A 25,374-nucleotide genomic window follows, 5' to 3' on the forward strand; every position below is an offset into this window, starting at 1 on the left:
TGTTCCAGATGTATGGTTGTGTGAGGGCATGGGTGTTCCAGATGTATGTTTGTGTGAGGGCATGGGTGTTCCAGATGTATGTTTGTGTGAGGGCATGGGTGTTCCAGATGTATGTTTGTGTGAGGGCATGGGTGTTCCAGATGTATGTTTGTGTGAGGGCATGGGTGTTCCAGATGTATGTTTGTGTGAGGGCATGGGTGTTCCAGATGTATGTTTGTGTGAGGGCATGGGTGTTCCAGATGTATGTTTGTGTGAGGGCATGGGTGTTCCAGATGTATGTTTGTGTGAGGGCATGGGTGTTCCAGATGTATGTTTGTGTGAGGGCATACGTGTCATACGAGGCTTTCAATGTATGTCCGTTACCTAACAAGTTTGACATGATGATCTGTACCAATTGTTTTAATCTGACTCCAATGCTGATGAACTTTTCTTACGGTTACAAGTCAATTATGGGCCAAAGTGAGGCCTGTGATATTGATTCTATCTCTTGGCCTTGAACAATTATTTAATGTACTAAGGGTGTACTGCAGACCACCCCTATTGCAATGTTGAGGTTCAAAAGGTTTCAATCATAGAATGGTTGTTCATTTGGGTGAATTATATTCCTATTATACTGATTTCCGGTAACCTTTCTATCCTGTGTTCTCAACAGCAAGCATAACCCACTTTCCCAGAATATGATTCCATATTACAGCCTGTGTTGTAATCATTTTGTTGTTTGCTCTTTAACCTGTTTCCAACGTGATATATAGCCCTAAGGCTCAGACAATAAGAAGACACAGTGGAAGAATAAATTCAATCACACCTTTGTTTCATCACAAAACCGGAGAGCAGCCTCTGTCCGGTGAAGTCCACAAAGCAATAGTTAGATGACTTACAACATGGTCAAGCAAGTAAATTTTTCTCACATTTTCGGACTACTAAACAACTATTGATTTAGAACCACTGAGAGTTAACGCAAGTCGCAAAGAAAACAGGAGCTGCCTTCACTATTCCTGCACCATTTCAACTTCATCATAAAATCACCAATGCTTTGTCTAATACAGTGACAACTGAAAGATACCAAAATTAATTTAGTCCGATCAACGTAAGTAAGCTAAATATGATGTGGCTGTCCATGGTTCTGATATCTGTGTGTGCATGCGTGCAAGTAGAAAAAACATGTTGACTCACCCTACTTGTAGAGAAATGGCAACGCCATCCTCCTCTGTTTCATGTTGTCATACAGTACAGGTTTTTCATTTATGTTGTCCTAGGTTACATGGCTAAAATGCTTGCTCGCTAGCCTAACTTCTGTGAAGGAAAATGTTATGTTTGTGCTTCTCTAATAACCAATTTGACTGGGTTCATGCAAGTGACTTTCTGTGCTTGGGAGGAATCCTCACCATCAGTATAAGAAATTTGGCAGTATGCCCAGAACCTTGCTTTGAGAATGTAAAGGGATATCTCAGTTTCAATGTCTCAGCTTGGAGAGAAGAAGCCTCGTGAGGTATTGGTCGGTTACATACATGAACCAAACGTTAATTATGATATAATTATCAATAATGTAAATCATGCAAATATAACTTGTCTGTGTAAGCAATATATAAGGAAATGAATGGGACTGCCCCGTCGGAGCTCCTAACAGACGTGTACTGCTTGGTACATTAAGTTTGTTGGAACCTCTCCAGCTTGCTGATAATAAAGAATTATTAATTTAAGATTGACCTCCAGTGTCCCTGGTGGTAATTTCCACAACACTTCCTTTCATGGGCAACAATTAGCCAGCTAGTTAACATTAGCCTATTAAATCTAGCTACATATTGAACTTCCATCCTGTTAGGCCAGGGGCACAATATATGAATTTATGGTAGAATCCGAATCGCCGTTATAATCATTGGCCAGTATGGAAAATTAAGAAAAACCAGAAGTACAAATCCCTATCTTCATCCATGGTTAATTTAGGAGTGCCAATTTTAGCTAGATAGCCACTGGAGAACAATGACACAACAAGATGCAACAATTTACGTTTTTTTTTTACGTCAATGGCGTTTTGCTTTAGATGTGATGTGATCAAGGGAGGCCAAATGATTGCAAGCTTCCCTTGCATTCAATGCTACGGGTGGCAACAATGTCAGTCTTTTTTACCAGACAACGTCAGATAGATGGGCGAGAAAGAGGGGCGCTGTTTTTCTCTCTCGTATGCTTTCTCCGGTGAGATAGATTTAGCCTCTGAATTGAAGAAAAAATATTTAACACAGAGACGAAATACACATTGTTTTTATATATTTTTGTCCATTTTTTGTGCTTCCCTTGGCATCTATGAATACACGCCGCTGATCATTGCATGTTGCAGGAGTCTAGGATAATATGATAATATTCTCATCCTTTGAATTGCTATGCATTTGGTTAATAATCTATTTTCTGCTGTGCTTCCAGTTGTCTTATTGAATGGTCCTTTCCAATTCCCAATGTCTTGTTGAATGTTTGATATAAAAAAGCATTGATTTTCTGGTTGTCTTTTTGTTCTTCAAGGAATGGTCGAATGAATGGTCCTTTGTTTCTAAACCATTACGAGATCATCAATGTCGTGTGGAGAAAAATGTTTCCGATGTGATTGAAATGTGAGCTTTTCATTTCTGAATTGTGCAAGATGAATTCTACTGACCATTTGATTCCATTTTATTACAGAAGATGTGTTACTATCTGAGATTTCAACTACTGGTATATATTATTGCCGTAGATTGGACAGTGATTACAATTACCTGCAGCAGTTGCCTACTTTTACTAGCCCAGTACAGACCTAGAATAAAACACAAGGCTGAACCTGTGACTGTACCAGTTAAGCAACACTTTTCCCACGCCGGAAGGTATGTCTAATCGGTAGACAGTTCTTACTAAATCGCCATCCTTTTAAATACCAAGCAGTGCACAAGAAAGTATTGAATCCAGTTAGATGTTACCTGCCTACCCAGAACAAAATCAGACAAGGATTACAAACACATGTTTGTCCTAGCTAATCAGCCTCACAATACGGGCCATGCAGGAAGTCGAACGGAGCAAATTAGCACAAACATTGAAATCAAATACTATTTTCTCGTGCACTCCTTGGTTTTGTTGGTAATTCCAATACATGTATCACTGATACCACAGGAGGTTGTTGGCACCTTAATTGGGAGAATGGTATCAAATACATCAAACACATGGTTGCCATGTATTTGATGCCATTCCATTTGCGCCGTTCCAGACATTATTATTAGCCATCCTTTGTTTGAACTTGTTATCAGTATAAAAGACACCTGTCCACAACCTCAAACAGTCACACTCCAAACTCCACTATGGCCAAGACCAAAGAGCTGTCAAAGGACACCAGAAACAAAATTGTAGACCTGCACCAGGCTGGGAAGACTGAATCTGCAATAGGTAAGCAGCTTGGTTTACCTATTATTAGGAAATGGAAAACATACAAGACCACTGATAATCTCCCTCGATCTGGGGCTCCACGCAAGATCTCACCCCGTGGGGTCAAAATGATCACAAGAACGGTGAGCAAAAATCCCAGAACCACACGGGGGGACATAGTGAATGACCTGCAGAGAGCTGGGACAAAAGTAACAAAGCCTACCATCAGTAACACACTATGCCGCCAGGGACTCAAATCCTGCAGTGCCAGACGTGTCCCCCTGCTTAAGCCAGTACATGTCCAGGCCCGTCTGAAGTTTGCTAGAGAGCATTTGGATGATCCAGAAGAAGATTGGGAGAATGTCATATGGTCAGATGAAACCAAAATATAACTTTTTGGTAAAAACTCAACCCGTCGTGTTTGGAGGACAAAGAATGCTGAGTTGCATCCAAAGAACACCATACCTACTGTGAAGCATGGGGTGGAAACATCATGCTTTGGGCCTGTTTTTCTGCAAAGGGACCAGGACGACTGATCCGTGTAAAGGAAAGAATGAATGGGGCCATGTATCGTGAGATTTTGAGTGAAAACCTCCTTCCTTCAGCAAGGACATTGAAGATGAAACGTGGCTGGGTCTTTCAGCATGACAATGATCCCAAACACACCCCCCGGGCAACGAAGGAATGGCTTCGTAAGAAGCATTTCAAGGTCCTGGAGTGACCTAGCCAGTCTCCAGATCTCAACCACATAGACAATCTTTGGAGGGAGTTGAAAGTCCGTGTTGCCCAGCAACAGCCCCAAAACATCACTGCTCTAGAGGAAATCTGCATGGAGGAATGGGCCAAAAAACCAGCAACAGTGTGTGAAAACCTTGTGAAGACTTACAGAAATGTTTGACCTCTGTCATTGCCAACAAAGGGTATTGAGATAAACTTTTGTTATTGACCAAATACTTATTTTCCACCATCATTTGCAAATAAATTCATTAAAAAATCCTAAAATGTGATTTTCTGGATTTTTTTTCTCATTTTGTCTGTCATAGTTGAAGTGTACCTATGATGAAAATTACAGGCCTCTCTCATCTTTTTAAGTGGGAGAACTTGCACAATTGGTGGCTGACTAAATACTCCCCACCCCCACTGTACATAAATTGCTAGCATTACTTTGCCCTTTTCCTAGGCAGACACATTTGACTTCATATCTTCAGCCTTTTCTAATGGCTATTATGTTTTAGATCTTTAAGTAATGGCAATCTGAGTATGACTCTAATGCAGTAGTCACAAACCTTTTCAAGCATAACATAATCTCAAGTCCAAACGTAAACCAAGATCTACCACTTGCAAAAATTGACAAAAAAACAAGGCCACAATGTAGTTCCACTTTGACATTCTTTATTTTGTTACCTGTCAGTGACACGATAAGTATTAATTTAATGTTACAAATAGTATAATCAGAAGTGCAACTATCATTCAACATTTTATAACAGTCAAATTACATGTTTCAATATTTCCACAGGCCTATTAGTCATTCACCATTTATATATTACCTCAAATCAGTCAATTACAGGCCTAAGACAATCATGAACAGAACTGTTTCTCTTTCCCTTTTTGAGCAACATAAACTCAGCAAAAAAAGAAAAGTTCTCTCACTGTCAACTGCGTTTATTTTCAGAAAACTCATCATGTGCAAATATTTGTATGAACATAACAAGATTCAACAACTGAGACAAACGGAACGAGTTCCACAGACATGTGACTAACATAAATGGAATAAAGTGTCCCCAAAGGTGGGGTCAAAATCAAAAGTAACAATCAGTATTTGGTGTGGCCACCAGCTGCAATAAGTACTGCAGTACTTAATCCACCTCATGGACTGCACCAGATTTGCCAGTTCTTGCTGTGACATGTTACCCCACTATTCCACCAAGGCACCTGCAAGTTCCCAGACATTTCTGGGGGGAAATGGCCCTAGACCTTACCCTCTGATCCAACAGGCCCCAGACGTGCTCAATGGGATTGAGATCCAGGCTCTTCGCTGGCCATGGCAGAACACTGACATTCATGTCTTGCAGGAAATCACGCACAGAACGAGCAGTACGGATGGTGGCATTGTCATGCTAGGAGGGTCATGTCAGGATGAGCCTGCAGGAATGGTACCACATGAGGGAGGAGGATGTCTTCCCTGTAATGCACAGCGTTGAGATTGCCTGCAATGACAACAAGCTCAGTCCGATGATGCTGTGACACATCGCCCCAGACCATGATGGACCCTCCACCTCCAAAGTACAGGCCTCGGTGTAACGCTCATTCCTTCGACGATAAACGCGAATCCGATCATCACCCCTGGTGAGACAAAACCGCGACTCGTCAGTGAAGAGCACTTTTTGCCAGTCCTGTCTGGTCCAGCGACGGTGGGTTTGTGCAATAGGCGACGTTGTTGCCGGTGATGTCTGGTGTGGACCTGCCTTACAACAGGACTACAAGCCCTCAGTCCAGCCTCTCTCAGCCTATTGCGGACAGTCTGAGCACTAATGGAGGGATTGTGCGTTCCTGGTGTAACTCGGGCAGTTGTTGCCATCCTTTTCCTGTCCCGCAGGTGTGATGTTTGGATGTACCGATCCTGTGCAGGTGTTGTTACACGTGGTCTGCGACTGCGAGGACGATCAGATGTCTGTCCTGTCTCCCTGTAGTGCTGTCTTAGGTGTCTCACAGTACGGACATTGCAATTTATTGCGCTGGTCACATCTGCAGTCCTCATGCTTCCTTACAGCATGCCTAATGCACGTTCACGCAGATGACCAGGGCCCCTGGGCATCTTTCTTTTGGTGTTTTTCAGTCAGTAGAAAGGCCTCTTTAGTGTCCTAAGTTTTCACAACTGTGACCTTAATTGCCTACCATCAGTAAGCTGTTAGTGTCTTAACGACCGTTCCACAGGTGCATGTTCATGAATTGTTTATGGTTCATTGAACAAGCATGGGAAACCGCTTAAACTTTTTAAACCCTTTCAAATGAAGATCTGTGAAGTTCTTTGGATTTTTATCTTTGAATTATCTTTGAAAGACAGGGTCCTGAAAAAGGGATGTTTCTTTTTTTTGCTGACTTCACAACACAGATCATATCCTTTTGTAAACAATATAGCCTACAACAGATTTCAAATGGGCAATACTCACTCTGATGGCTGTGGATGAGATCCCCTCCCCGCACAATGTGACGGCTGTGATTGCACACCGTCAGCAAGTGCTCTGTAGTCTGGCTCATAGTTTGACACAGCAAGTTTGACACTGTCTGTGAGATGTCTATTAGTTAGACAAGACCTGTTCTTTGAATTGATTATTTTAATCTGTGAAAAGGCCATTCAGAGATATGTTGATCCAAAGTAGGCCTTCACCTTAAGTGCGCAGGATGAAAGGAGGGAACATTGTTCAGTGTTTACCCCCAAAAGACCCTAAAAGTCACTTTCTCTTGCTTTCAACTCGATGTCATTTTGCAAGTCAATTATCTCCATGTCAACTCTGATTGGTAAAGCAAATACCAGCTGCAATCTGGCGCACACATCAATCTCAACGGGTAGGAAAGGGTTTGAGATAAATGTAACAACCTCCCCTATGTCATTTACAGTGCCTTGCGAAAGTATTCGGCCCCCTTGAACTTTGTGACCTTTTGCCACATTTCAGGCTTCAAACATAAAGATATAAAACTGTATTTTTTTGTGAAGAATCAACAACAAGTGGGACACAATCATGAAGTGGAACGACATTTATTGGATATTTCAAACTTTTTTAACAAATCAAAAACTGAAAAATTGGGCGTGCAAAATTATTCAGCCCCTTTACTTTCAGTGCAGCAAACTCTCTCCAGAAGTTCAGTGAGGATCTCTGAATGATCCAATGTTGACCTAAATGACTAATGATGATAAATACAATCCACCTGTGTGTAATCAAGTCTCAGTATAAATGCACCTGCACTGTGATAGTCTCAGAGGTCCGTTAAAAGCGCAGAGAGCATCATGAAGAACAAGGAACACACCAGGCAGGTCCGAGATACTGTTGTGAAGAAGTTTAAAGCCGGATTTGGATTCAAAAAGATTTCCCAAGCTTTAAACATCCCAAGGAGCACTGTGCAAGCGATAATATTGAAATGGAAGGAGTATCAGACCACTGCAAATCTACCAAGACCTGGCCGTCCCTCTAAACTTTCAGCTCATACAAGGAGAAGACTGATCAGAGATGCAGCCAAGAGGCCCATGATCACTCTGGATGAACTGCAGAGATCTACAGCTGAGGTGGGAGACTCTGTCCATAGGACAACAATCAGTCGTATATTGCACAAATCTGGCCTTTATGGAAGAGTGGCAAGAAGAAAGCCATTTCTTAAAGATATCAATAAAAAGTGTCATTTAAAGTTTGCCACAAGCCACCTGGGAGACACACCAAACATGTGGAAGAAGATGCTCTGGTCAGATGAATCCAAAATTGAACTTTTTGGCAACAATGCAAAACGTTATGTTCGGCGTAAAAGCAACACAGCTGAACACACCATCCCCACTGTCAAACATGGTGGTGGCAGCATCATGGTTTGGGCCTGCTTTTCTTCAGCAGGGACAGGGAAGATAGTTAAAATTGATGGGAAGATGGATGGAGCCAAATACAGGACCATTCTGGAAGAAAACCTGATGGAGTCTGCAAAAGACCTGAGACTGGGACGGAGATTTGTCTTCCAACAAGACAATGATCCAAAACATAAAGCAAAATCTACAATGGACTGGTTCAAAAATAAACATATCCAGGTGTTAGAATGGCCAAGTCAAAGTCCAGACCTGAATCCAATCGAGAATCTGTGGAAAGAACTGAAAACTGCTGTTCAGAAATGCTCTCCATCCAACCTCACTGAGCTCTAGCTGTTTTGCAAGGAGGAATGGGAAAAAATTTCAGTCTCTCGATGTGCAAAACTGATAGAGACATACCCCAAGCGACTTACAGCTGTAATAGCAGCAAAAGGTGGCGCTACAAAGTATTAACTTAAGGGGGCTGAATAATTTTGCACGCCCAATTTTTCAGTTTTTGATTTGTTAAAAAAGTTTGAAATATCCAATAAATGTCGTTCCACTTCATGATTGTGTCCCACTTGTTGTTGATTCTTCACAAAAAAATACAGTTTTATATCTTTATGTTTGAAGCCTGAAATGTGGCAAAAGGTCGCAAAGTTCAAGGGGGCCGAATACTTTCGCAAGGCACTGTAACTCCTGAAAACGCCTGTTGAATTCGGATGCCAGTTTCTCCAGGTCGGCACAGAATTCTAGCGGGAGAAAAGCATCTTTGTTTCCGATGTTTTGCGACCTTTTCTCCAAGTTTGGAAAGTGCACCAGCCTTCCATTCCTCAGCTGAGAGGCCCACACACCCACCTTGGCCACACACCCACCTTGGCATTAAAGGCATTGACAGGGCTGATCAAGAATTTCGCTACACTCGCATTAACATCTGCTAACCATGTGAATGTGACAAATAAAATTTGATTTGATTTGATGTGTGCCACGTCTTTGTCTTTTCCCTGAAGCTCATAGTTGAGCTCGTTCAGTTTTGCTGTTATGTCCGTGAGGAAACCCACAGTTGAAGTCGGAAGTTCACATACACTTAGATTGGAGTCATTAAAACATGTTTTTCAACCACTCCACAAATGTCTTGTTAACAAACTATAGTTTTGGCAAGTCGGTTAGGACATCTACTTTGTGCATGACACAAGTAATTTTTCCAACAATTGTTTACAGACAGATTATTTCACTATATCACAATTCCAGTGGGTCAGAAGTTTACATACACTAAGTTGACTGTGGCCTTAAACAGCTTGGAAAATTCCAGAAAATGATGTCATGGCTTTAGAAGCTTCTGATAGGCTAATTGACATCATTTGAGCCAATTGGAGGTGTACCCGTGGATGTATATTAAGGCCTACCTTCAAAGTGCCTCTTTGCTTGACATCATGAGAAAATCAAAAGAAATCAACCAAGACCTCAACTAAAAAAATATATAAACTCTGCAAGTCTGGTTCATCCTTGGGAGCAATTTCCAAACACCTGAAGGTATCACATTCATCTGTACAAACAATAGTACGCAAGTATAAATACCATGGGACCACGCAGCCCTCATGCTGTGCAGGAAGGAGACACGTTCTGTCTCCTAGAGATGAACGTACTTTGGTGCGAAAAGTGCAAATCAATCCCACGACAACAACAAAGGACCTTGTGAATATGCGGGAGGAAACGGGTACAAAAGTATCTATATCCACAGTAAAACAAGTCCTATATCAACATAACCTGAAAGGCCGCTCAGCAAGGAAGAAGCCAATGTTCCAAAACCGCCATAAAAAAGCCAGACTATGATTTGCAACTGCACATGCGGACAAAGATTGTACTTTCTGGAGAAATGTCCTCTGGTCTGATGAAACAAAAATAGAACTGTTTGGCTGTAATGACCATCGTTATGTTTGGAGGAAAAAGGGGGAGGCTTGCAAGCCGAAGAACACCATCCCAACGGTGAAGCACGGGGGTGGCAGCATCATGTTGTGGGGGTGCTTTGCTGCAGGAGGGACTGGTGCACTTCACAAAATAGATAGCTTCATGAAGGAGGAAAATTACGTGGATATATTGAAGCAACATCTCGAGACAGCGGTCAGGAAGTCAAAGCTTGGTCGCAAATGGAACAATGACCCCAAGCATACTTCCAAAGTGGTGGCAAAATGGCTTAAGGACAACAATGTCAAGGTATTGGAGTGGCCATCACAAAGCCCTGACCTCAATCCTATAGAAAATGTGTGGGTAGAACTGAAAAAGCGTGTGCGAGCAACGAGGCCTACAAACCTGACTCAGTTTCACCAGCACTGTCAGGAGGAAAGGGCCAAAATTCACCCAACTTAAAGCTTGTGGAAGGCTACCCTAAACGTTTGACCCAAGTTAAACAATTTAAAGGCAATGCTACCAAGTACTAATTGAGTGTATGTAAACTTCTGACCCACTGGGAATGTAATGAAAGAAATAAAAGCTGAAATAAATCATTCTCTCTACTATTATTCTTACATTTCACATTCTTAAAATAAAGTGGTGATCCTAACTGACCTATGACAGGGAATGCAAATTAATGCAAATTAATTACTTAAAAATCATAAAGTGATTTTCTGGATTTTTGTTTTAGATTCCGTCTCTCACAGTTGAAGTGTACCTATAATAAAAATTACAGACCTCTGCATGCTTTTTAAGTAGGAAAACCTGCAAAATCGGCAGGGTATCAAATACTTGTTCTCCCCACTGTGCATATATATATATATATATATATATATATATATATATATATATATACACATATATACAGTGGGGCAAAAAAGTATTTAGTCAGCCACCAATTGTGCAAGTTCTCCCACTTAAAAAGATGAGAGAGGCCAGTAATTTTCATCATAGGTACACTTCAATTATGACAGACAAAATGAGAAAAAAATATCCAGAAAATGACATTGTAGGATTTTTAATGAATTTATTTGCAAATTATGGTGGAAAATAACTTCAGACGGGCCTGGACATGCGCTGGCTTGAGCAGGAGGACCTTGCGTGCGCTGCAGGATTTTAATCCATGACGGCGTAGTGTGTTACTAATGGTTTTCTTTGAGACTGTGGTCCCAGCTCTCTTCAGGTCATTGACCAGGTCCTGCCGTGTAGTTCTGGGCTGATCCCTCACCTTCCACATGATCATTGATGCCCCACGAGGTGAGATCTTGCATGGAGCCCCAGACCGAGGGTGATTGACCGTCATCTTGAACTTCTTCCATTTTCTAATAAATGCGATGATGATTATTTTATCAAATCAATTAACTATGTTTAATTATAACGATGATTAAATTAATCATGTAACAATTAACTCATTCGAAATCTTGGGGCACCACGGAAAAGGTTTGTTTAATGAGTTAATGTTTCCCGAATTAACTCAAGAATATCAGAATATATTGTCCATATTAGTCATCCATTAATTATTATTACCTCATCAGTCTGAACGTCGCTTAATCCGTTAAATCTGCACGAACCCTAGTCTACATGATGACTCAGTGATACACAAATTGGCTTAATTATTTATTTACTAAATAACTAAATCACCCAGAATTACATAAACACGCACACAGGATAGATTATACATTGATTACTACATAATGCAATGAAAAGTCCCTAGTGGACTAACCCGATATGACGGCTGGTTACACAATGAAGGGGTGGGGAAAGAAAGAGTGGGAGAAGGAGAGACAAAGCAATTTAAATGTGGATATTTAGCACCCTAACAACCACTCATTCGGATTTAGAAATGCAATGTACATATTTACGCTTGTATATCTTTGTCTCTCTCTGTTGAATTCGCCAGATCAGTCTATGACAAATAGTTTGACAGAAAGTTTCTGGTTGTGTAAGTGTCTGGTTGTCCACCAGAGGTCACCATGTCCTTAGTAGTTGTAGTAGGTTTCCTTTGTTCTTGTCTGTTAGAATGGATACATCAGACGTACCAATGGTCTTTGATAGGAAAATGTTCTTCTTTTCTCGTCTTCGGTCGAGTTTCTTACACTACATTACATGCAGAGCTGCAGGCGGTGCATATCTAGTCTTCTTCTCTGTTGAGTTTCAGAGGGTCTTACCATTTGTCTGGTCTGGTACAGTCTAACCATTTTACACGTGTAGCCACAGCTCAACGCTTTCTGGTCTAGTAGTTTTAAACCATTTGTGACGTCCGGCTTACCGTCCGTATACTGGTCTTTAGTTTAAAACTATTTCTCAGCCGTGTAGCCACCGCTCCATGCTGTCTGGTCTAATGTACATTTCGTTACGAGTCCTTTTATAAGCAGTCTGGAAAAATGGGCGATCCATCCTTTTGGCATAATGTCTGTGCTCACGTGGGAGTGGTTACTGACTGGGTAAAACTTTACATGAAAAACTATTGTCATTTAGAAGGCTAAAGTCACATTGCATCTTCTCACAAATAGTTGTAGATTTAATCATATACGTTTTACAACATTTAGATGTAACTGACAAACATTGTGAAAGCTCTTAATTAAAGTTCCAATGTTTCCATTATAATGTCTTTAATGATATTTTTAATTCAAACCTTTATTTAACTTCGCAAGTCAGTTAAGAACAAATTATTATTTACAATGATGGCCTACCAGGGAACAGTGGGTTAACTGCCTTGTTCAGGGGCAGAACAACAGATTTTTACCTTGTCAGCTCGGGGATTCGATCGAGAAACCTTTTGGTTACTGGCCCAACGCACTAGGCTACCTGCTGCCCCCTAGGCTATCTGTCGATATCACCAAACAATACATTATCTGACATAATAGTTCTTTAAGTCCCTCCCGACCATTTCCCACATTCTTTGTGTTGGAAATATTGTTCCATTATCCATTTTTGGATGTTGTAGTTTTGGCAGGAGGAATCTCCTTGTAACAAAAGGGTTCTTTCCCCTCAATACTGCATGGTCAAGGAGAGATAGTTCCTGCAAGGTATTTACGACTGTCATAAAACTGGCCAACTCCCCCAGGAGGGGGCGTCTTGAAACCTTTGGTTAGCCGGCACCTTTGATCTCCATCCAGGATGGCAAGTCATGACAACTGTATGTTGTGGTGTGGGTGCATTTTCCTGGCATGGTTTGGGTCCACTTGTAGAATCTATGCCAAGGTGCATTGAAGCTGATCTGGCAGCTCCTGGTGGCCCAACACCTTTAAAGAGACTTTATGTTGGTGTTTCCTTTATTTTGGTATGTGCTTGTGATAAAAACATAATCCACAGTTATTTTTTTTATATTGATTTTCTGTGGATAAAATATGCTGCCTGGTGTATATTAAAAACATTGAGAGCCTGCTCCTGTGATTGGATACAAAATTATAATAATAAAAATATGTATATAATTTCTAGATTTATGCCTTCCCTCTTGGGCCCTCTACAGGCTTGGGGCCAGCCCCTGACTCACACAGTTGACCAGTCACATTTATTTATTATGCAATGTATTTTATTAACCAGTTACCCAATTAAGCCTCAGTTACTTCCTCTCCTCTCCACATCTGATGATTAGCAGAGTGGCAACAGGAAGCAGCAGGCTGTCTACACTCATTGAGAGCAGGCTCCTGAGTCCTACTGTGGTTGGCGGTTGCAGTAAAGAATATTTAAAATATATACACTACATACTCTACATGACCAAAAGTATGTGGACATCTGCTCTTGAAACATCTCCTTCCAAAATAATTTGTTCCATGTTATTGATTCAGTTAATGTCATTTAAATATTTTTAAGGATGCTGTGGGCTTCGATACTGATATCGATGTGTGGGTAGGAGGTGGGATGGGGTCGTCAGCTGATCATAATGCAATATTATATTAACTGTTGTGGTATTGTTGTACAAACATTTTGATTATCCAGTAACAGAATAGAAAACAATAGATTATTCCATTATTTGTAACCAATCATGTCTGGAACCCATACAAAATGTATACAGCTCTGTCTGTCAGTGAGTGAGAGAGATGTGATCAAATCCTATCTGAATCTCCCAATTCATGAAAGATATAAGCGAAGGGGGCATAGCTGACAAAGTGTCTATTCATGTCTTGGGTGACTGAAGGAAAAGTGGATCTTATGTCACATTCCAGCCCGGTTTTGCTAAGAGCCTGGCACCATACAAAGTAGGAGCCATTCTGTAGAAAAAGAGAATTGCCTGTGGTTGCCACTCCTGGACTCTTGGAGAGCCATCCCTGAGAGAACTTCATTTTGACCATAGAACAAAGCTGTCAACCTAAAATGGTGTTAATCAGCAGGCAGGGATGATTAGCTGGCCAGTAGGGTATGAGGGCCAGGTTGGGAACTGGGGTTAAGACCTGTACTCTTGAGAGGTGCCATGAGTTAGCACAGATTGATCTGCATTAAAGTGCTACTCTTTGAGTTTGATAAATGCCATTGACACTTGTATTAGAACCGGGAGATATGGTCAGATGAGACGAAAAGAGAGCTTTGGTCACGCACACCAGTGATGTGTTTGGCCTCGAAAGAAGGATGCATATGCAGAAAAGTACCTCATACCTACTGTAAAGATAGATATGGTGGTGGATCTTTTATGCTATGGGGATATTTTGCTTAACCTGATCCTGGGGCTCTTGTTAAGGTCAACAGAATCATGAACTCTAATAAGTACCAGGATATTTTAGCTAAAAACCTGGTTGCCTCTGTCAGGAGGCTGAAACTTGGCCACAAGTGGATCTTCCAGCAAGAGAATGACCCCAAGCATACAATAAAATCTACAAATAAATGGTTAATTAGCAGCAAAATCAACATTTTGGCCATCTCAGTCCCCAGACCCCATTGAAAATGTGTGGTTTGAATTGAAGAAGGCAGTACATAAGCACATACCTAAGAATATCAAGAATATCAGATCCCTCCCAAAGTGTTTTCAAATCTCATAAAACATTATAGAAAATGTTATATGAGAAACCATTATTGAAAAAGGCTAAGTGCTGTTATCCTCACAAGGGGTTAGTTAAGTGATGTTATCCTCACAGTATTGAGTATTGAAAACAGGGGTGCCAATAATTTTCACCACTATCTTTTTTAGATTATTACTGTTGAACAAAATATTTTTCTCTGAGCAATTGTATTAGTCGCCTATACAAAAATACAATTTTCCCATTTTTGTAGCATTCAATATAGCTAGCGCAGTATTTGTATTATTTATGTTATACAGTCTTTATCAAAGGTGCCAATCATTTTAGGTTGACAGCTTTGTTCTATGGTCAAAATTAAGTTCTCTCAGGGATGCCTCTTCAAGACTCCAGTATGTGTCCAGGAGTGGCCACCACAGGCAATTCTCTCTTTCTCCAGAATGGCTCCTACTTTGTATGGTGCCAGGCTCTTAGCAAAACCGGGCTGGAATGTGACATAAGATCCACTTTTCCTTCAGTCACCCAAGACATGAATAGACACTTTGTCAGCTATGCCCCCTTCGCTTATGTCTTTCATGAATTGGGAGATTCAGATAGGATTTGATCACATCTCTCTCACTCACTGACAGACAGAGCTGTATACATTTTGGATGGGTTACAAATAATGGAATAATCTAATGTCTTCTATTCTGTTACTGGATAATCAAAATGTTTGCACAACAATACCACAACAGTTAATATATTATAATATTGCATTATGATCAGCTGACGACCCCATCCCACCCACACATCGATATCAGTATCTATGCCCACAGCATCCTTAAAAAGATTAAAATGACATTAACCTTATCAATAACATGGAACGACAAAACTAGAGGTAAGTCTGCGTTTTGCATGCTATAGTGCTTGCTTGAGATTATGAAAGAATGACGCAGTTAGAGTTAATTATATATTATAAATAATAACATATTGCACATCATGCTTGCGAAGGATATTTGTGGATATTAAGAACACTGTAATGAATTCCCCCCCAAAATTGGCACGTGTTTTCGACTGTTATAGTCCTCCAGCACGCAATATGGCACGATTCGCCGAACCAATGACTTTGAAAGCATTGAATTAAGGTACAAATGAAATGACTTACTTTAAGACGGCACTGTCCCCTTGTCTGACAGTGATGTTGTCCTTAGAAAAAGAATCCCCGCTCCTCGCTGGCACTCCTGCAGGTACAAGGAATAACAGTCTTACACCGATGACAACAAGGCATTTCCAAGGCGCCACAAAATAACCACAAATACCCATTTTCCGTCAGTGCGCAACTTCCACAAAAACTTGAATGTCAAATACTCCTTGCTCCGTGCGAAATAGTGATGCCCACAGAAATTCAACTCCACTCGAAATGCTGTTGTGGTTGGTGGTCGACCTCTATTTGCTTGCCTCAACTATAAGGTGAGAATATCAAAAAGTAAGCTATATCTGTGCCTCTAGTAACCTATCTCCAAGAAATGTCCAGCTACAACAAGCTTCAGAGGAAAAAAGCGATGTGTGTTTTCTGAAAGCTGACGTAGACCGTCTCCCCAGCTTTGTGCATGTTATTTGTAATCGCCAAGAGATGGATGCTCGCGCAAAGATGCATCAGCAAAGTCTCCACTTGGGTAGTTCTCCCTATACAGCACAACACTGCAGTGACGCTAGAAACAAGTATGCTCTAAAATCAGTTTTGTATCCTTATTTATCAAGATCATAAACTAAATCCACCAACCAGCCAGCACCGCGGAATCAGGTGAAAGCACTCCTTGATTCGAGTGTGTGCCTCGCGTACAGGCAAGTCTGCAGTTTTCTCCTGCGCAGGTTATAAAACCATGTGAGCCATCCGCGCAGCATCCCTTCTCCCGCTATTTTTAATACCCCATTGGATGATCAAGCAAGTGATTTGTAGAGATAGGCTAGGCTGTATATGTCATTTAAACTATATCTTAGTCTGCGTTATAATGACAATAACCACCACAATGAATAGGTCAATCGGGTTGCCTAAGGGAGTAAACGTTATTTATAATAATGTTTACATGGAGAAAATCGGACCTCTCTGAAATAAAAATGGATTACACTACCTCCAGCAAAAGAGATTTTAGCTACTCTCCGTGAACGCTTGAAAAAAAGTGACCCTCCTATATACCCCAAATAACAATTTAAACAAGGTGGATAGCAGAGAACATGTCTACCATTTACTCTCACGTCTTGGACCGACTAGAGCCTTCTGCAGTGTTAGAAACTATTCCTGGTGTTGGAAGCATGACATGGTAACACGTGTATTTTGATGGCGCACAGGGCTGCGGGCCAGAAGGTTGTGGGTTCGCAGACCACCGTGGACAAGAGTAGGGGTAGAAATATTTCCTTTATAGTGAAAGCATTACATTAATCTATCATCGTATTTGCAGGTCCGATTAACAAAAAAAGCATTTTATAAAAATTTCATGCAATTCTACTCATTTTACATGTAAACCGAATCTTTTTTTAATTCCACACAAATTACCGACATTTCAGGCTAAGAATGGACAAAGAGATGTGTTCATCTTTGCAACGAAACTACTCCCTTTGCATATAATAGGAATCTGAGCATAGTACTTTCAAAAAGGTATGCCTACCATTCTACACCAGACAAAGTAGTCCTACCAATGCAGAAAGAAATGTAAGCTTTAATTTCTGGCTACTCTTCATCCGTGGGTTAACCCAACGAGAGGTCACAAGTGTTTTCCTGAAAGCTGTCTGGGTTTAAACATATATTTTTAAATATATACACTACTGTTCAAAAGTTTGGGGTCACTTAGAAATGTCCTTGTTTTTGAAAGAAAAGCAAAAAAAAATTCCATTGAAATAACTTCAAATTGATCAGAAATACAGTTAAGGGAGTAGTACACAGCGTTGTACGATATCTTTGGTTCCTTGTCAATTTCTCACATGGAATAGCCATCATTTCTCAGAACAAGAATAGATTGAGGAGTTTCAGAAGAAAGTTCTTTGTTTCTGGCCATTTTGAGCCTGTAATCGAACCAGCAAATGCTGATGCTCCAGATACTCAATTAGTGTAAAGAAGGCCAGTTGTGTTGTTTCTTTAATCTGCCCAACAGTTTTCAGCTGTGCTAACATAATTGAAAAACGGGTTTCTAATGATCAATTAGCCTTTTAAAATTATAAACTTGGATTTGCTAACACAATGTGCCATTGGAACACAGGAGTGATGGTTGCTGATAATGGGCCTCTGTACGCCTATGTAGATATTCCATAGAAAATCAGCTACAATAGTCATTTACAACATTAACAACGTCTACACTTTATTTCTGATATATTTGATGTTATATTAATGGTCAATTTTTTTTGCTTTTCTTTCAAAAAGAAGGAAATCTCTAAGTGACCCCAAACTTTTGAACGGTAGTGTGTACAGTTGAAGTCGGAAGTTTACATACACCTTAGCCAAATACATTTAAACTCAGTTTTTCACAATTCCTGACATTTAATCCTAGTAAAATTTTTCCCTGTTTTAGGTCAGTTAGGATTGCCAGTTTATTTTAAGAATGTGAAATGTCAGAATAATATTGAGAATGATTTATTTCAGCTTTTATTTTTTTCATCACATTCCCAGTGAGTCAGACGTTTACGCACACTCAATTAGTATTTGGTAGCATTGCTTTTAAATTGTTTAACTTGGGTCAAACATTTAGGGTAGCCTTCCACAAGCTTCCCACAATAAGTTGGGTGAATTTTTGTAACTGAATCAGGTTTGTAGGCCTCCTTGTTCGCACACGCTTTTTCAGTTCTACCCACACATTTTCTATAGGATTGAGGTCAGGGCTTTGTGATGGCCACTCCAATACCTTGACTTTGTTGTCCTTAAGCTATTTTCCCACAACTTTGGAAGTTGACTTGGGGTAATTTTCCATGTTAAAGACCCATTTGCGACCAAGCTCTAACTTCCTGACTGTCTTGAGATGTTTCTTCAATATATCCACATATTTTTCCTCCTTCATGATGCCATCTATTTTGTGAAGTGCACCAGTCCCTCCTGCAGCAAAGCACCCCCACAACATGATGCTGCCACCCCTGTGCTTCACCGTTGGGATGGTCTTCTTCGGCTTAAAAGCCTCCCCCTTTTCCTCCAAACATAACGATGGTCATTACAGCCAAACAGTTCTATTTTTGTTTCATCAGACCAGAGGACATTTCTCCAGAAAGTACAGTCTTTGTCCCCATGTGCAGTTGGAAACCGTTTTCTGTCTTTTTTATGGCGGTTTTGGAGCAGTGGCTTCTTCCTTGCTGAGCGGCCATTCAGGTTATGTCGATATAGTACTTGTTTTACTGTGGACATAGATACTTTTGTACCTGTTTCCTCCAGCATCTTCACAAGGTCCTTTGTTGTTGTTGTGGGATTGATTTGCACTTTTCGCACCAAAGTACGTTCATCTCTAGGAGACAGAACACATCTCTTTCCTGAGCAGTATGACGGCTGCGTGGTCCCATGGTGTTTATACTTGCGTACTATTGTTTGTACAGGTGAACGTGGTACCATCAGGCATTTGGAAATTGCTCTCAAGGATGAACCAGACTTGTGGAGGTCTACAATTTGGCTGATTTCATTTGATTTTCCCATGATGAAATACATCCACAGGCACACCCAATTGACTCAAATTATGTCAATTAGCCTATCAGAATCTTCTAAAGCCATGCCATAATTTTCTGGAATTTTCCAAGCTGTTTAAAGGCACAGTCAACTTAGTGTATGTAAACTTCTGACCCACTGGAATTGTGATACAGTGAATTATAAGTGAAATAATCTGTCTGTAAACAATTGTTGGAAAAATTACTTGTGTCATGCACAAAGTAGATGTCCTAACCGACTTGCCAAAATTATAGTTTGTTAATAAGAAATTTGTGGAGTGGTTTTAATGACTCCGACCTAAGTGTATGTAAACTTGCGCCTTCAATTGTATATATACTGAACAAAAATATAAACACAACATGTAATTTATTGGTCCTACGTTTCATGAAATTAAAGATGCCAGAAATGTTCCATATGCACAAAAAACGTATTTCATTACTCAGGTGCACATTGTGCTGGGGACAATGAAAGGCCACTCTAAAATGTGAAGTTGTGTCACACAGCACAATGCCACAGATGCCTCAAGTTTGAGGGAGTGTGCAATTGGTATGCTGACTGCAGGAATGACCACCAGAGCTGTTCCCTGAGAATTTAATATTAATTACTATACCATAAGCCGCCTCCAACGTCATTTTAGAGAACCAGCCTCACAACCGCAGACCATGTGTAACCCGCCAGCCCAGGACCTCCACATCCGGCTTCTTCACCTGCGGGCTTCTTCACCTGAGACCAGTCACCCATTTATTCTGATTGGCTGGCTCCCCAGTGGGTGGGCCTATGGCCTCCCAGGCCCACCCTTGGCTGCGCCCCTGCCCAGTCATGTGAAATCCATAGATTAGGGCCTAATTTATTTATTTTAATTGACTGATTTCCTATGAACTGTATATGAACTGTATATGAACTGTATATGAACTGTAACTGTAAAACCGTTGAAATTGTTGGATGTTGTGTTAATATTATTGTTCAGTATATTTCTATATATATTTCTAAAATATATATTAAACATCTTCTGTTGTGCAGAAAGTGAATAGCTTCATCAATTGATTGTGACAGAATTAGATTAGTTCCCAAGCAAAGTCAGCCTCTGAATGTCAAGGAAACAAAACAAGGATATCCCCATTTACATCAGTCTTTCCTGGGTACTTGACAGCTTGTTTCTAGCATAAAGCATTGTGGACCAAAGCGCTGTTATAGATCACTTAATACAATCAGATCCATTTTATATTCTTCAAAATCTTAAGATAAAAGGGGTAGGCCTCTGCTTTTTGCCATTTTCTTAAATGAAAGGTAGGCCTATGGCGTAGCCTCTCCTACCCCCTCAATTCGATTCCTGGCTTTAACAGCCCTTCACTGACACAGAGGTACGCTATTTAAAGAGTGCATGGTGGGTGTAGGAATTGACCATCAAATATCCACATTTTGTGTGTCAAACAGGTAGACCTACCTCTTATTTTATTTCTAAAAAAGCTAGAAATATGCTCCAACACAAAGCCCTCTTGTTGTTGTTAAAGTCTAATTAAAATGAAGATGATTGAATTATGCCTACTCAAATTTGCCTACTTTCAGCACCATGAGCTGTCCGTTTCCAATGGATTGTGCCGCAGCTGCTGTTTCAAGTTTCAGCACTACAATGTAAGTAACTACAATCTGGATTATTGTTAGGTCAATCAACCTTTGACTCTCCGCCTGAACTGCCACCGTAGAGCAGGTTAGGGCTCAGTGTTAGAATTTTCATTGCAGTGTGTAGTTTTATTTACACCATCCCAGCAGCTATATTAGAAACATAACTTTGCTCTGTGCTATTCCAAGCATGCATTTCATAGCCTATAGCCTCAAGGTTATAGAACATTTGATTGAGACCATGCTAAATAGCCAATAGGCGCACTTGATATTGCGAGCCCAGTGGAGAATCATAGATGAGGGGCGGCATCAGGCACACATCAATATATAGCCTAATAAGCAACTCATTCTAAAACACTGAGAAATATTGAAATTCCATCAATTACAAATTACATGACCCTCCCCTGGACAAGATAAAGAAAATACTAAAGCCTCCCCTTGACTGAAAAGTAAAAAGCATGACCCTCCCCCATTTTCCTCCAGGTAATCATTATGTACATTTCGATTTGTCCCTATATCATTAGGCCTACCATAATGCAGTCAATTATTATTTCAATACTGTGTATTGGGAATGCTTAGCTAATCATCTGAAACGTACCTTCCTGAACATATCAAGTTGGATCTATGCTCTGCTCAATAGTATAAGTGGTAGGCTATACTATTGTATATCAGAACTGTAGCCTAGTGTGTGTGCATGTGAGAAAAATATTTTCTAATAGTGATATAATATTTTTTGTTTTGTGTGTTCAGCTCATTGTAGGCCTCAATGTCAATGTGTAAATGACAAGATATTTAGTCCCACTAAAGTTTGTGAGTATGTATTGTATAGCAATGTTTTAGTACATGTTTTAAAAAAAAGTGTAATTATGATTATATTTGTAACCTTTATTTAACTAGGCAAGTCATTTAGGAACAACTTCTTATTTATAATGACAGCCTACTCCGGACGACACTCGGGCAATTGTACGCCGCCCTATGGGACTCCCAATCACAGTCAGATGTGATACAGCCTGGATTTAAACCAGGGACTGTAGTGACACCTCTTGCACTGAGATGCAGTGCCTTAGACCGCTGCGCCACTCGGGAGCCCAAGAACCCTGTAAATACATTCTACCTATACCTACAGTAGCTACCATACATCATTGTTTTGCAATGTACAAAATGAGTGCAGTATATAGTGTAAACAATAGAAGCTGGTTGGTGAATAGCTCTGCCGAGACATCTTTCCATGGCATTATCATAAGCACGTATGTGTCCTCAGCGTCTTAGCGCCATGCAGTGCACATTACTGTGCTAGGACAACTGAGCATTGTTATTGTAAGCATGTTATTTAATTCTGTCCTGCATAGACCTACATCCAAGGGCTCCCAGACCACATATTAAAAGACACGTTCCATTACTCTGGCGACTACGTACTGTAGTATCTTTTTAACCTCCCGCTTTGGGCTGGATGTTTCAATGTGTAGTTCATACATGCATAATCTATGAGCAGAATTACTGTTTTACCTCCATTGGCCATTAAATCCCTAGTTTGAAAGCTACTCGTTTCTAGAAGCTATGCAGCACCATTTTGAGTCCTGCAAGCTTGGCCCACTTGAGCCAGTCCCCTAGCAATTTGAGTTCCAGCCAATTTGAGTCCCAGTCCATCGCCATTTGAATGACAGCTAGCAAAATGCACATTGACGAGTCTCACAGTGAAAGAAGAGCGCTGGCCTAGCCTGCCCCGCGTTATCCAATGAGGTTGCAATGGCTCAGTGACACAGAAGAGAGAGAGAGAGAGAGAGACAGAGCAATGACGTAGTGCACATATCTGTACATATATGACATAACACATCCAATGCATTGTCCCCCTAATTGTATCCACTGAAATATGCATATTTGTATGCATGAAAATTGATTGGGTGTGGACTGAACTGGGGATATAGGGGTCACTGTTTGTTTTGACATGCACGCAGCCTCTTGGATTTACAGAGGTGTTGTTCAATTTATTATTAGGGCGATAGTGGGGGAATTATGATGATGACCCGAGCTGGAAAAATTGGGCTAAGATAAGAGTTAATTAAAACTCTATCTAGCCTGTGGTGCAACCTGAGTAGGTCTTCGTGCACTACGTGCAAATCGAACTCAATGGCATTTTAATTAAAACCCCTCGTTCTGACCTCAGCAAATCTAAGATGTGTGGTCTTAATTAGCATTGGTTGCTAGGTGGGGGGGGGGGGGGGGTCTTGGTGAAACACTTGTTTCTGAAACACCCCCAGCAGATTAGGATGACAACATGTTGTTGACTATAGACTGCCTATAACATCAGACCTGTCTATCAGCTTGAACGACCTCATCTTATTTAAAGGCCTACTCTGTGATATTTACAGACGTTTTTATTAATGTAAATTAATGATATATTCAAATATAACTCATAAATGCCCCATGTCATGAGCTTTGATCAACTGTTTAACCCCACCATAACCCAAAATATAAGGACGTTTTACATCCCTCAGTTTTATAGGAACCCAAGTGGCAATGTTGCTGTTTTATTGATTTCAAATTAAGGAGTTGGCCTTTAAGCTACAATACAAAGGGCTGTGGAACATTGCAATTTTCACTGTATGGCTGAGTCAACCATTTCAATTACCTGGGGATTAGGAGTAAATTCACAAGTGTATCTAGGGAATTTATATTACTTTGAAAGAGTCTTTAGTCACAATGAGACTGGAAACCGTGTAATATACATAATCGAGCCAACCTTCATTGTTTTGTCATGAGAGGGTCAGATGCAGTGGATGACCTTGCTTTGTTAGCCAGCGATGTGTTTATGAGAACTGGTGCTGCGCTCTGTGAAATGACTAATTAGACTGGCATTGTGTGCTAGACTCCATGCATGGATCATTTCCCCACTGTGTACTACAAACAAGAGTAGGAGGGGACCTTAGACTTAGTCTGGTGCCCAAAGAAGTAACATTTGCATTGAATAAGAGCACACTTACATTAGTATCTGTTGAGTAGGGTGTTGCTTTATTGTAACACATCAAGGAAGACAGTTTATACTGTAGATTCATGAAATTCTATAGTAGGCTATACTGTATCTATATCAACAGTTTATGATATATATATAACAATTCTAAGAAAGGAAGATAACTATTTTTCATAGAAATGATTGAAATGCCTTTCTTCTATTGATGCCTTTACATTGAATGTATTTATGCATGCACTGACATTCAGGCCCACACTGACACTAGTCATTCATACTCATCACAATCCAGCACAGTACATCTTGACACCTTAGAACAATGGGCATGACACTGGATTGAACTCTCACTGTTCTCTTTCTGCTTTAAAGTTTTACAGTACATAACTAAATCTTTCAAAGTAATCAATGTATTTAGACATATGGTGCCCTTAAATGAATTGAATGTGCAGACATCTATCTGAATAGTCAATAGCTCTAATATTCACTCAGTTCCCTGGAGAGATACTCAATGTAGATATGCTGATACAGTACCATGTATCAGGCGTTGGTGACTTTTACATGACTTCCAAGGAGGAAATTAAATGCATGCTAATTACAGTATCATTGATACTAAGGCCATTCAATGAAGGTATTGACCTTGAGCTCAACTCTGAATAAAATACACACATTTGTTTAATTGTCACATACTGTACAGTGGATAGGCGCAGTGAAATGTGTTGTTTTACAGCCATACTGTAGTAGTATGGCACCCCTGGACCAAATTAAGATTAAGTGCCTTGCTCAAGGGCACAGACACATTTTTCACTTTGTCGGCTCAGTTATTCAAACCAGCAACCATTTGGTTACTGGCCCAATGCTCTAACAACTAGGCTACCGGCCACCCTACTGTATAAATTAAGAATTTCCTCTCATTTAGACGAAACATGCAAGAAGCATGCTTTATGGCAACTGTCTGAAAATTAACATTTGTCTGCATATGTAACTTTTGAAGGCTTAGTAATAAGGATGTACTTTTTCTGGACATGAAAAGGTTTTTGAAGGCTCTAGCTTATCTTCGAAGCCATGCGGTCTACATTTATTCTGACAGCAGGTAAAGCAAGAAATACATCAGCAAGCACCCCAGTGGTACACGGCCTGGTGGGCACTATGGCAAATCAAAGTACTTCTTTATTCCTAAGAAATCCGGGGACAGTGATAATGGTGGTGTTCTCTCACTCTGAAAGGGCCAGCAAACGGTTCTTATTAGTGCAACAGTAAGTGGTGTTTTTCCGCATTTTCCATTGGCTAAATCCAAGAAAAAACTTAGGTC

General features: G+C 40.4%; 1 protein-coding gene across 2 annotated transcripts in view; it reads right to left on the reverse strand.

Annotated features, from left to right (window-relative positions):
* LOC139419472 (opioid-binding protein/cell adhesion molecule-like) overlaps positions 1-25,374 on the reverse strand; it is a 323,614-nt gene that overhangs the window by 159,782 nt on the left and 138,458 nt on the right. Inside the window, exon 2 of one of the 2 annotated variants that reach the window (XM_071169422.1) lies at positions 15,971-16,046. In XM_071169422.1, the coding sequence (XP_071025523.1) occupies positions 15,971-16,046 (76 nt within the window). Of the gene's footprint in view, positions 1-15,970; positions 16,249-25,374 lie in introns of those variants that run through there. The other variant, XM_071169421.1, reaches the window with a different exon arrangement.

This window comes from Oncorhynchus clarkii, chromosome 10, assembly GCF_045791955.1.
Source record: "Oncorhynchus clarkii lewisi isolate Uvic-CL-2024 chromosome 10, UVic_Ocla_1.0, whole genome shotgun sequence".
In the NCBI taxonomy this organism is placed as follows: Eukaryota; Metazoa; Chordata; class Actinopteri; order Salmoniformes; family Salmonidae; genus Oncorhynchus; species Oncorhynchus clarkii.